Source organism: Urocitellus parryii, chromosome 3 (genome assembly GCF_045843805.1).
Source record: "Urocitellus parryii isolate mUroPar1 chromosome 3, mUroPar1.hap1, whole genome shotgun sequence".
Classification (NCBI taxonomy): Eukaryota; Metazoa; Chordata; class Mammalia; order Rodentia; family Sciuridae; genus Urocitellus; species Urocitellus parryii.
Window position 1 is genome coordinate 213,778,074 of NC_135533.1, and position 13,292 is coordinate 213,791,365.

A 13,292-nucleotide genomic window follows, 5' to 3' on the forward strand; every position below is an offset into this window, starting at 1 on the left:
TGCTTTGGAATCATTATCATCATGCATTTCCCTACCTTCCCCTCTTCTGAGACTAAAATTTTGTGCACATTCAAAAATGTCTTTATTTCTCCATCTAATCAGTTTCCAATTCCACTCTTCCATGATGAAGAATTAAAGTACAGAAACTGCAAAATAACAGGGTGGACGGCAGCTCTGACAGTTTCCTTTGGCGGACTTCTCCACTGTGCATTTCAAGTGGATGCTACAGTTCCTGGGAATAGGCAGTTCTGCTGTGCAGCCTCCTCAGGGCTCTTCTCATGTCCCTGTTCCTCAGGCTGTAGATGAAGGGGTTCAGCATGGGGGTGACCACAGTGAACATCACTGAGGCCACTGCACTGCTTCTGGGAGAATGTGATGCAGCTGAACCAAAGTACACTCCAAGGCCTGTTCCATAGAACAGACAGACAACTGCCAGGTGGGACCCACAGGTGGAAAAGGCTTTGTGCTTCCCCCCCGAGGATGGGATCCTCAGAATGGAGGAAATAATCTTAGAGTAAGAGAAAAGAATCCCTGAGATGGGAAGAATACCAAACATGGCACCAAAAATATAAATAACTATGATATTGGTGAAGGTATCAGAACAGGCAAGATTAATAAATTGAGAGGGGTGACAGAAGAAATTCAAAATTTCCACAGCCTTAAAGTTGGTAATTTGTAACACAATCGAGTTGTGCATCTGGGAGTCCAAAATGCTGCATAAAAAAGACACCAAAACTAAGAAGCCACAGAGGCGAGGGCTCATGATGACTGAATACTGCAGGGGGTGACAGATGGCCACAAACCGGTCATAGGCCATCACAGTCAGAAGCATGTCATCCATACAGACAAAAAGGGCAAAAAGAGACATCTGTGTCAGGCAGCCCACATAGGAGATGGATCTGCTGCGAGTCTGGATGTTCATGAGCATCTTTGGGACCGTGGTGGAGATGAAGCCGATGTCAGCCAAGGACAGGTTGGAGAGGAAGAAGTACATGGGGGTGTGGAGGTGGGGGTCAGAGCTGACAGCCAGGATGATGAGCAGGTTCCCAAGCACTGTGACCAGGTACATGGACAGAAACAGTCCAAAGAGGACGGGCTGCAGGTCTGGATCCTCTGAGAGGCTCATGAGTTGGAATTCAGAGACACGTGTTTGATTCTGTAGTTCAATAGTGCTTACACACCTTTTTGGGAATAAAAGGCTTAGAATAAGATAAATAAAAACCAGGTACTCAGCACAAGTAAGATGTTCACACCCAAATTCAATATACCTTCAGCACTTTTTCTCAGTGTGACAAAACCAATACCAGAATTCTTGCATAATTGTCTTCAAAAAACTCATCCTTTGGTGACACTTAAATGAGCAATCTTAGAACAAGAACTTTACACCTATCAAGTCCATGATCACTGCAAACTACTGCACTCTCTTCAAGGACAGGAGAGATTAAGGAACATCCTTCCCATTTAAAAAAATTCAATGCATTAGAGGAAATTAAGAAGTTGTCAAATATACCTAATTTTATTCTAAGACAATGGCATAGCCTTCCTTCTTTAGAATATTTATAAGCACTGTGCTAGACCTTATTTGAACACTAAATTAAATTTGACAGTTTATACTAAAAAAATCCTATGTAACAGATTAAAATGAAGTTTTTCACAGTTCTCGAGTTTCATGATTTTCTCCCTTTGTGAATATGGATCCCACTCAACTTTGTTTGTCTTTTAAATATTATCTAACAAGCAGGAGCAGTTGGTCACACCTGTAATCCCAGGTACTCAGGAAGCTGAGTCAGTCGGATCTCAAGGTTGAGGACAATCTGGGTAAACTTAATGAACTCCTGTTTTAAAATAAAATTTTTAAAAATCTGGGGGTGTAGCTCAATGGCTGATCTCCTTTCTCACATGCATGAGTCTGTGGGATGGATACCCAGTTCCACACATAAAAACTATTATTATGTAACTGCTAGCCTTCTGAAGAACTTCAAATTTTGAAGCATATGGTTTTATTAAATATGCGAAATATATGACATCACTAACAACAAATGTGGTGCTAGTGCACACTGCATCTGTCATCCAAAGTGATTTTAGGAAATTCTTTAAAAATGTTTAAAATTATTTAGCAGATTTTTTTGTCCAATGACATGCTATCTCAGTAACATATTTTTTTGGAAGCCATCTCCATGAGTTCTTTTTTCCCCTTCAGGTCCGTACTCTGGCCTGCTAGTTCTGCTTTGTGGTTGTTCTAATCATAATTCTTTTGTTTATTTGTTCTTTTTAGATATACATGACAGTAGACTGTATTTTTTTTGGGGGGGTTGGCTACAGGGGAATGAACTCAGGGGTACTTGACCACTAAGCCACATCCCCAACCCTAGTTTGTATTTTATTTGTAGACATGGTCTCACTGAGTTGCTTGGGTTCTTGCTAAATTGCTGAGGCTGGCTTTGAACTCACAGTCCTTCTGTCTCAGCCCCCCAAGCTGCTGGGATTACAGGCATGGGCTACTGTGCCCGGCAGTAGAGTGTATTTTGAAATATATACATGGAATATAACTTATTCCAATTAGGATCCCAATCTTGTGACTGGCCAAAATCATTTAATTTTCATTTGAAGACTTCAGCATCAAGCCTAGAGCCCTATGAGGTAAATGTAAATTGCAAATTGGACCTCCTTGTGCCTAGTTAATAGGTTTAATGTTAATCCTGCTGACATGGACTGCAGCTCTTTAACTTCAACTGCATGAAGATAACCTGGGTACATTATTACTGTCAGCTCATACTGTGATTCCATGGTGGAAAATACAAAAGAGAAAAGTACAGAAAATAAGGTAAAAATGCCTCCTCTGTAAAATGGGGGTATAAATTATCTACCTAACAAAGGTTTTACTAGAACGACTTCTTTTTACCTTATGAGTGAAGTTTGATGCAGAATAAAATAATTGGAGTTACTTTTTAAAAATCATTGCAGTTACTTTTTAAAATTACAGAATTTGATGTTATGGAACAGTGAGTTGTTGAGCAATACGAATATTTGCTAAAGACCACGAAAGTCTAGAACAACATGAAACTCTATAATTTGTCTCATTCCAAACTATAAGATTCACCTGCTGCCTTTTGTGTGTCTTTTAAGTTATTTTGAATAACTGTTTATATAGATGTGCTTAGAAGATTATAGGGCCCATGTGTCTATGACATAAATGCAAACAAGAGTTATGCCACCTTGACTGTAGCTCTATGAGATATTCCTGAAAGGGCTCAAATTACAGACAGGAAAACAAGTTTAATGAAGCCACATTGATTATGGCCAGGATTTGTGGACCCAAAAGTTATCTTCAATATTTAAAGAGATATTTGCTTCTGATGCCTCTTCTGGGCCTCCAAGATATAAACACTGGGCAATTAGAAATGAATTAGTCATCCTCTTCAAATATACAAACTGTATTTATAGTAGGAGAAAAATGAAAAGTCCTGTTATAGTAATAGGAAAAAAGTTACTTCTGATCAAATGATATTTTAATTCATTGGTATAAATACCAACCTCATCATTGTTAGTGAAAATAATATCTGAATTTCTCTCATTCATGTTCTCACTCTCTACTGATGACAGAAGGAGCATGTAAGTCATCCATGGCCATTTCAGTTGTCTCCACCAGAGATCACATTGGTGTCAATGCTGAGGTTGGGATAGTAACAACCTGCACTGTGTTTCAGAAATAAACACGTGTGTCCATGAGGGAAATTTTAAATTTTAGTCTCCAGGTCTGACGCACTAAATTTTTCATTGATTTCCAGCTATCAGAAAATCAAAGCAGACATATCAAGATTGCAATCACATAAATATGGGAAGCCTTTTTTTTTCCCTAGCTGTTTCTAGCCTTCTGAATAAGAATGGAATCCAGTCCTGACTTTATGTCTCTTCGAGGTTGAGTGGGTTGAGTAAAAGTTCGCAAAAGGATGTGGACAGCTGAAAGGATCTCGTGGACCAGGCCAAGTGTCAGGTCTAGACTGAATTATCACTTCCCTACTCTTCCTGCGACCTTTGCCCATGGTCTGCGACTGTCCTTCCCACTGTGTCTGGCTGGTGTCAACCACGGCTTTGCCCTGTGATCTAGCAAAAGGATGTTTGAGTTGTCAAGGGGACACCCTGCTGGGGTTTGCATAGCAAGATGTCCTGTGTCTGTCACCAGACAGGCTGATGAAAACAGAACTCACTCTTTCCTACCTAAAAGCCTCATGCAAATTGCTAAAAATGCTCTCTTTCTTTTTATGTAAAATCATCATAATAGGCACTTATAACAAAGGAAATGCTAGGCAGATCGCTTATATACAAGCCGCATAGAACACAGAACTAATGCCTGGGGTTTAGAAAGCTCTCAGGAAAGCTTCATATTGTTATGGTGGGTGTCTTCCTCCTACTTGCTCCTATCATCCCCTTCCTCATCCTTTGGAGTGCTTATAGAGGAGTGGGAGGGACCTGTTGTCTCCTATAACAGGTGAGTGGTCTATGGGAAGTAGAACCATTGTGGAGAGCATTAAATAAGGTCTCTGAGACCTCACCACCACTAAGAACGGAGACTGCACATCCTCAGAGCTGAACTGTCACCTTAGTGTCCTCTCCTCTGGCTACACCCACTGCATGCTTGTCCCTATGAGGAATCTATGCTTCCTCACTTCCATTCATCATCTCCCTCAGCACTTACTGGGCAGCACTGGGCCTCTGCTGGGTCATGACCAAGGGCCGAAGATCTGACGCTTCCCCTTTGCCCGATCTTTAGTTGAGAACGGTCTCAGTCCTCAGGATTGAGATGAGTATATTGTGAGGTAGAAAATTCCCAATTCAGAGAGTCCCGGAGGGAGGAGAAGCATGTATGTGTCCACTGTGCTGAGCCATTAAGCTATAGAGCTGGAGGCCAAGGACCAGGGCTGACTATTATGTGACTTTGGAGCCTTGGTGAACAGAGCTCATAATTAGCCAGGCTGGCTCGCATTCTTCAAATCTCTAAGGAGTTTACAACATTAGAAGAGGAATAACAAGTGGAGAAAATGAATGTCCCCTAAAGAGTATTTTCTCTTCTACTTAGCTGGAAACTTGTATGCAAAATTTACTTATTTCACGTCATTTTTATTAAGACTATTAACCTACACATTATTAGGGTTCAGCATGGTATTTCCCTCCATGTATCCAGCACACATTGATCCCCATCCAACCAGAGTTCTGTTCTCCTTGTGCCTGGGCACCCTTCCCATTTCCTAGTAATCACTATTCTACATTCAGGCTGATGATTTTTTCAGTTTCTAAATATGAGAGAGAATATGCAGTTCAAGCCTTGCAGGGTCTGGTTTATTTTTTTATATCTTTATTTACTTTTAGAAATAACCATTTTCATTTCATTTCCATTGCTAGTTATGGAAAAATATACCAAAGCATGCTTTTCACCATTTTCAATGATGTTCTTACATTCACATTGTGGTGCAATCATTCACACACCTGCCCACAAGAAATTTTTCATCCTCCTGAACTGAAAGATTGCACTTAATTCAAAATCTTCCCATTCCTCCTTTCCCTGATCCTGGGTAGCTCCATCCTACTATGAAACCTGATGAGGAATTAAAGATATCAGGCTACAGAAAAATTCTGAATATAGATATATGTATGCATATATGATTAACTCTGTGTATGTGATCTTTGTGTTCCTCTGACAAATTACCTAAAAAGAACAATTTAAAAGTTTCAAAGGAAGGAATATTTATTTTGACTCACTGTTAGAGAGGTTTTAGTATATGGTGGGTGGTCCTGTGCAGAACACCAGGGCAGAGAAGGAAAGAAGGAAGGGGGGAGGAAATGTTCTCCCTCATGACATTCTGCATCAGTGTTGTGTGTGTGTGTGTGTGTGTGTGTGTGTGTATTGTGTGGAGGGGAGAGGTAAGGGGAGGGGGAGGCAGTTAGCAATATCAAGGACTTAAATTTGTGGATAACTCAAATCATGACAAAATATTATGCAAGAAGCATATGCTATTAAATGTTTATGTTTTAATTGTTTATTTTTCAAACTGGTAGTTTTATTAACTGTAACAATATTAGTTCACTATTTTAAATGTCAGGAGGTATCAGAGGCAGTGGTTCTCAACCTTGGTTAATAAAAGATCATCAAGAGTTTCACTTGCATATATTCTGATTTTTTTCACCTGAGACCAAATTATATGGATATTTTGAAACATCCACATACAAATATATTAATAAATTGATAATCTATTCTATTGAATTTAAACTATTTTAAAAACTTAAAAACCTATTGTATATAGTATATAGTATATAGTATATATATATTGTATATAGTATATATAGTATATATATTGTATATAGTATACATAGGTATATAGTACATACAGATGTATATATGGCTATGGAGGTATATATAGGTATATATAATATATAGGTAATTACCTATAGTATATATATAGGTAATTATTATCATCATATAACAAAGGTCAAAACTGCCTAAGTGTTCCCATAATAGGTTCATTATTTTGCAGTCTTACCAAAAAAGTATAACTTTCCCCCCACATCCTTGCTAGCCAGCATTTATTAGTAGTAGTATTCGTATTCTTGATAATTGCCATTCTGACTGGAGTGAGATGAAATACCAGTGTAATATTGATTTGTGTTCTCCTAATTGTTAGAGACGTTGAATATTTTTTCGTATATCTCTTGGTCATTTGAATTTCTTCTTTTGAAAAATGTCTCTTTCACTCCTTTGTCCATTTATTAATTGAGTTATTTCCTTTTGGGTGATAAGTTTTTGAGTTATACATTTGAATATTAATCCATTTTGGAATATTGGTTGGAAAATGCAGCAAAAACAAACATCTTTACCTGTAAATCTTTCCCTCTTGGTCACATTACTGTGGTAAGTCAGACTTGAATTCCTCATCACTTTTCATAGGAGAATGGTAGTTGGAAGGACTTGAGGGTGCAGGACATAGAGGGTTTTTAAAATAGGTACACATTCATGATTTGGGAAGAAGAAATTCTGAAGGTAGGTGATGGTGACAGTTTCACTACAATGTGAAGATAATGTCACTGAAGTGTGTATTTAATGTGTTTAAAATGGTAGGTGTTTTGTCACAAATCTATTATTCCCATAATAGTGAAAATAATGGGTATCACGTGGACTCCTATTGAAGGGCAGTGCTGGGTGTGGCTAATAACGCTTTACCAGGTCAAGAGGCCTGTGAACAGAAATCACTTGGATTTAGTTGTGATGTGTATGTGCTTTCTACTGACCAGAGTAGAAACTGTCAAAGCCCAAATAGGTATTTTTGTGTATCAAAGAGGACATGAACTATAAAATTTTTTGATACTTTCAGTTTGCTATACAAAAGCCACTTCAGTATGATAGTATGACAGTAGTGTTCCCTTTCTCTGTTTTTTATTGTTAGTCATGCTGTGGAAATGTTTGAGCTCTGAACAGCACTCTATATCAAACTAATGGAATACATATTTCTTAAAATTTTCTAATTTGTGTCTGTATTTCATTCAAAGTTGGTTGTAAACTTTGGTCAAATTTTTCAACAAATCATAAAACCTTCCATTTTTGAAGTTTTGGCAAGTTTTTAGGTATTGGAAAGCAGAACTGAAGACGAGACCATTGAAATTTACCCTTACCAATGCAAGGGAGATGTCTGACAGATCCATTGGCGAGAGCACAGTGGATTTGGAACTGTTCATATTTTGGCTAGACACATCCCAAATCAGAAGATGAGGGAGCACTTAGTTTTAATTGGGTAAATTTATACTTTGTACCACAATAAGAAAAAATTGAGAGACTCCATAACTTTAGAATAAATAAATTTGATAAGGCATTGATAGAATAACCAATAAAAATAGTGAAAATAAATGGTGGATGGACCATTTTGCAAATTTGATTCCACAAAATTGTGTTATCATAACATTAACACTGTGTCATGAATGAAAAAATATTAGAACTTAGTACATGAAGTGATATATATACTATGAACATCTCTATTTGTTGAAGATGAAATTTCTTGAGATCTTTGCTTTTTAGATGACTAGATATGCAGTGGTAACCCAGTTTGGTTTTTGATCAAAAAAGATTTAGGTTGTCTGCGATGGTGTTTCAGATCACCATAGTTATAAAGCTGGGTGCACACAAATATCAATCATAGTGATATACATTTATACTCTTCAATTTTCAATTATTATACCTGAGTTTTCATGCTTGCAAAAAATGTCTTACTATTAAATAGTTTGTTGTATAAAGTGATTTATGAAGTGTTATGTTTTACTATGTTTCTCACATAAATTGCTTTTAAAATGTGAATGAGTGTCTTTTAAAGACTTGCAGACCGACAGGAATGAAAGAAGTGAACAGTCCACACAGATTTCCTACAGAGTAGATGAATATACTGGAAACAATTGTGGGCCCTCATCTTCTCTTTGTCTTCTTCCTCCATTAGCGTGAGGAAGTCCTTAGAGACTGGAGGAACGCGGAGCAATTTGGCTAATTACTTTTTTTTTTTTAACATTCTGGTTTCTAGATATACATAAAGCTGTAATTCATTTTGGTATATTCAGTATATTTGCATGCTATATAGCATAATTGGTCAAATTCACTCTTCAGTTCCTCCCTTTTTCCACCTCTCCTCCTTCCCTATCATTCCCTCTTCTACTTCATTGATCTCCCTACTATTTTCAAGGGATCTTTCTCCCCCACCCCCTTATTTTGCTCTAGTTTTTTCACATGATACACCCTTGACTTCCTGAGGCTGGTTTATTTCACTTAGCATTATTTACTCTACTTCTATCCATTTGCCATCAAATGCCATAACTTCATTCTGTTTTATGGCAGAGGAAAACTTTATTGGGTATATATAACAATTTTCTTTTCTTGTATTTTCTTTTCTTTGCCTTCTGGTACCAGTGGTACCAGGGATTGAGCTCAGGGTGCTTAATCAGGGCCAGTTTTATTTTTGTATTTTGTGACAGGGTCACACTATGTGGCTTAGGGCCCCAATAAGTTGCTGACGCTGGCTTTGCTCTTCTGATCTTCCTGCCTCAGTCTCCCAAGATGTTGAGTTTACAGATCTGCTCCATCAAGCCCATCCTGTACCACATTTTCTTAACCCATTCATTTGGTGATGGACAGATGATTCCATACATTGGCTACCATGAATTGCAGTGCTAAAAACATCGATGTGGCCGTATCATTGTAGTATGTTGATGTGATATATTTTGGATGGATACCAAGGAGTGGGAGAGCGGGTCATATGATGATTCCATTCTTAGACTTTTTTTTGAGATGCTGGATATTGAACCCTGGGCTTTGTGCATGCTAGCAAGCAATCTACCATTAAGTTGTATCCTCAGCCTCATTCCTACTCTTTTGAGGAACCTCTCCATCACTTTTCACTGTGGTTATACTAATTTGCAATCCAAACAATACATAAGGGAACATTTTCCCTCCCATTCTTGCCAGCATTTATTATTTTATATATTGTTGATAACTGCCATTCTAAATGGAATGAGGTGAAATTTCAATATAGCATTTTTTTTTTGCATTTCCCTGATTGGTAGGGATATTGAATGTGTTTTCATATATATTTTGGCCATTTGTATTTCTTCTTTTGAGGACTGTCAGAATGCTTCTTAATTTTCTTTATTAAAAATAATTTTAGGCTGGGAATGTAGCTCAAACAGTAGCGCACTCACCTGGCATGCATGGGGCACTGGGTTTGATCCTCAGCACCACATAAAAGTAAAAATAAAGATGTTGTCTCCAATGAAAGCTAAAAAATAAATATTAAAAAAAAATTCTCTCTCTCTTTAAAAAAATAATAATTTTTATGGAGATGAATTTTGTTATCTCCTTTTCTTACAAGAGTAGGTTTTATTTTACTGAGATATGTATATTTTATCTCAAATATTGTTTGTCTTTGAAAACTGTTCAGTTGAGCATTGCTAAAGCAGGTCTGTGCCAAAGGAGGTGAACAACACGGAAACCAATAATCAAAGATTTCTAAGAAGCCTGGCTTCATTACAACTGTTGCTAACAAATTATGGATTTCAAAGGCAAATTCAAAATACATAGAATTCTGAGTAACTTTATTTCCTCTTCAATCATTTTTCTTTTCCCAAAGATATACAGGAACATAGTAGAACAAAATCTAACACGTGTCTCAGAATTTCATCTCATGAGACTCTCAGAGGACCCAGACCTGCAGCCCCTGCTCTTTGGACTGTTCCTGTCCATGTACCTGGTCACAGTGTTTGGGAACCTGCTCATCATCCTGGCCATCAGCTCTGACCCCCACCTCCACATCCCCATGTACTTCTTCCTCTCCAACCTGTCCTTGGCTGACATCGGTGTCATCTCCACCACGGTCCCAGAGATGCTCATGAACATCCAAACTCACAGCAGAGTCATCTCCTATGTGGGCTGCCTGACTCAGATGCTCTATTTACCATTTTTGGATGTACAAATGATCTGCTTCTAACTGTGATGGCCTATGACCTATATGTGGCCATCTGTCACCCCCTGCAATATGCGGTCATCATGAACCCTCGCCTCTGTGGCTTCTTAGTTTTTCTGCCTTTTCTGGTTAGTCTTTTGGACTCCCAGCTGTACAGTTTGATTGCTTTACAATTCACCTGCTTCAGGGATGTGGAAATTGCTAATTTCTTCTGTGAACCATCTCAACTATTTAATCTTTCTTGCACTAATAGAATAACCAATACTATGGTCATATACTTTTTATGGTGGCCTCTTTGGATATTTTGCTGTCTCAGGGATCCTTTTCTCTTACTATAAAATTTTATGCTCCATCCTAAGGATCCCATCCTCAGGTGGGAAGTACAAAGCCTTCTCCACCTGTGGGTCTCACCTCTCAGTTGTTTGCTTATTTTGTGGAACAGGCCTTGCAGGGTACATTCGTTCAGCTGTGTCATCCTCCCCCAAGAAAGATGTGGTGGTGTCCTCTGTGATGTACACTGTGGTCACCCCCATGCTGAACCCCTTCATCTACAGCCTGAGGAACAGGGACATCAAAAGTGCCCTGTGGAGGCTGCACAGCAGGACTCTCTAATCTCATTATGTGTTCCATCCTTTCCTTAGAATTGATTAGAAACTCAGTCATCTAGGACTTCAGATGCTTCAATGTGGAATCACTGTTTTTGTGTTTTCTTAGTTGGTGCTCACTTCATATTTCATGTCTGAATACTGTTTTATTGGGGTGTCTTTAATTCAATTTCACAATTTTCCTTGGATCCCTTTTCATTGTTAACATCAAAATTGGCAACCCCTGTTCCTTCTCAGCAATACCCTGGACTCTAGGTGAAATGCTAAACTCTATTTTCACACAGTTACAATTGGAGTTCTTTAAAGTTCTTGTGAATTTTCTTTAAAAACTGTACCTAAGTGGCTGGGGCTGTGGGTCAGTGGTAGAATATTTGCCTGGCATTTGTGAGTTTTGTGAGGCATTGGGTTTAATTCTTAGTACCACATATAAATAAATGAATAGAATAAAAGGCCCATGAACACCATATATATATATATATGTGTGTGTGTGTGTGTGTGTGTGTGTGTGTGTGTGTGTGTATAATTGCATCTAAGATATGTATTGAGGCATGTTACATCTCAGGGCCAGATCACTGGATTTCCAGTTTGGCTTTCATTGTAATCACCTGAGAAGTTAAAAATGTTTTTGATCAGGTCTCACGTCTGTGGATTCTCATTTATATGGATCTGACTCACTAAATGTTCAGAAGAACCTTCATAGAAGGTTCATAGGCTGGCTCCTAAAGGGATCAAGCTCACAAGGGTAAGTTAGAAATGTGCTTACTGGAGCACCAGGCAAGGTGGTTTTCCTGGAATCTCTTCCTTCAACACACGCCCATCAACCCCCGGAGCTTGTCGTGCACTGGTTTAAGGGAGTGACTCTCCTCTCCAGTCCCACCCTTCTGTAGTTGTAATCTCAGGCTGACTGGGGACTCTTGGAATCACTTCTCCACTTTCCACCTTGTTCCGTGGTCACACTAGTTACACCATGGTCATTAATTTTACTACCTTGAAAATCCAGTATATGTCACTAGGCCCTTTTCCCTCTCTCTCCATTAAAATATTTAGATTTGTTAGTATTTTTACAGGACACTGAATTATAAATTGTAACACGGGGGCAAAGGTTTGTTGTGAATTTTGTGAAATTGCGATTTAAAAAAATGTGATAAAGAAATAAAGCTGATTTTAAATGTATGTACTGTTTCCTGGTGTCCACGTGAGTGAGGTTTCAGAGGTGGTATTATTTACTTTTCTTAAAAGAACAAAATTCATTCTTCCTTCTCTTCCTCCCTTTTCCTGTGTTTTCTTCCTCTCACATATATTAACACCATAATAAACCCATTTGTCATGAGACCCTCATTAGAGCTGGCACCATGTTTTTTTTTAATTTCAGACTCCCAAATTGTAAGTCAAATAGATGTTTTTCATCACAAATTTTCCAACCTCCGGTATTTTGTTGTTTCTTTATTTTTTTTTAATTTTTTAAATACATGACAATAGTGGCATGCATTACACTCATTATTACCCTATACAATACAATTTTTCATAACTCTGTATATAAAGTATGTTCACGCCAAATTATGCCATTATTCATGAACTCTTTTTTTTTTTTGCATTACAGTTCTTAACCCACAAAGGAAACATACAAAAGGGCAATCTGCTTTAATCAATCTATCAATTCAAATGTTAATCTCAACTAATAAACATTAAACCCTTTCAAACCCACATACCCAGAATAATGTGTGACCAAATATCTGGGTACTTGCAGCTCATCAAGATTCTGCTAAATTCTACACTAACTAACAAAAAATCTTGAAGGTATTTTCATAAATGTGTATCTAATATGTCCATACCTCACCAAACTGCTTGACTTTGTACTCCATAAACTTCTGAGAAAAGACCTGTGTAAGGTTTTATTTTTATTATAAAGTAATTTGAGGGAATTATTTCCCCCCAAATTTTAGAGTTACAGAATGAAAAATAGATGTTGATCTTTTATATAAAAACAAAGTATAAGGTAATGAAGACATAACTTTCTTAACCAAATATTCAAAGAACAATGCCAGTAGTTCTGAGTTCTCTTTTTCTTCAGAATAACCATCATAGGAGGCAGAATGAAATCAAAACAAAATATTTTCCATACCCTGTAAATTCTTTCTGCGTTGGAAGTAACCTTGGTATGTTACCCTACCACCCACGATGACATGTCATCAACAGGAAA

At 37.8% G+C, this 13,292-nt stretch overlaps 1 protein-coding gene and 1 pseudogene across 1 annotated transcript; one reads left to right on the top strand and one right to left on the bottom strand.

Moving 5' to 3' along the window:
- Positions 1-223: 223 nt before the first annotated feature.
- LOC144253927 (olfactory receptor 7E24-like) lies at positions 224-4,725 on the bottom strand. The gene is made up of 2 exons (XM_077796577.1): positions 4,697-4,725; positions 224-1,181 (listed from the first exon to the last, which is right to left on the bottom strand). Exons 1-2 carry the CDS (start codon positions 4,723-4,725, stop codon positions 224-226), a joined length of 987 nt encoding a protein of 328 aa, XP_077652703.1.
- A 5,483-nt stretch (positions 4,726-10,208) lies between these two features.
- On the top strand, positions 10,209-11,099 carry LOC113177992 (olfactory receptor 7E24-like; annotated as a pseudogene).
- The last annotated feature ends 2,193 nt before the right edge of the window (positions 11,100-13,292 follow it).

Coding starts and splice junctions, on each gene's coding strand:
- LOC144253927 (XM_077796577.1), bottom strand. CDS start 4,725: ATGACCCAGCAGAGGCCCAGTGCTGCCCA. Junction 1,182..4,696: donor CAGAGGCCCAGTGCTGCCCA/GTAAGTGCTGAG, acceptor ATTCCCAAAAAG/GTGTGTAAGCACTATTGAAC.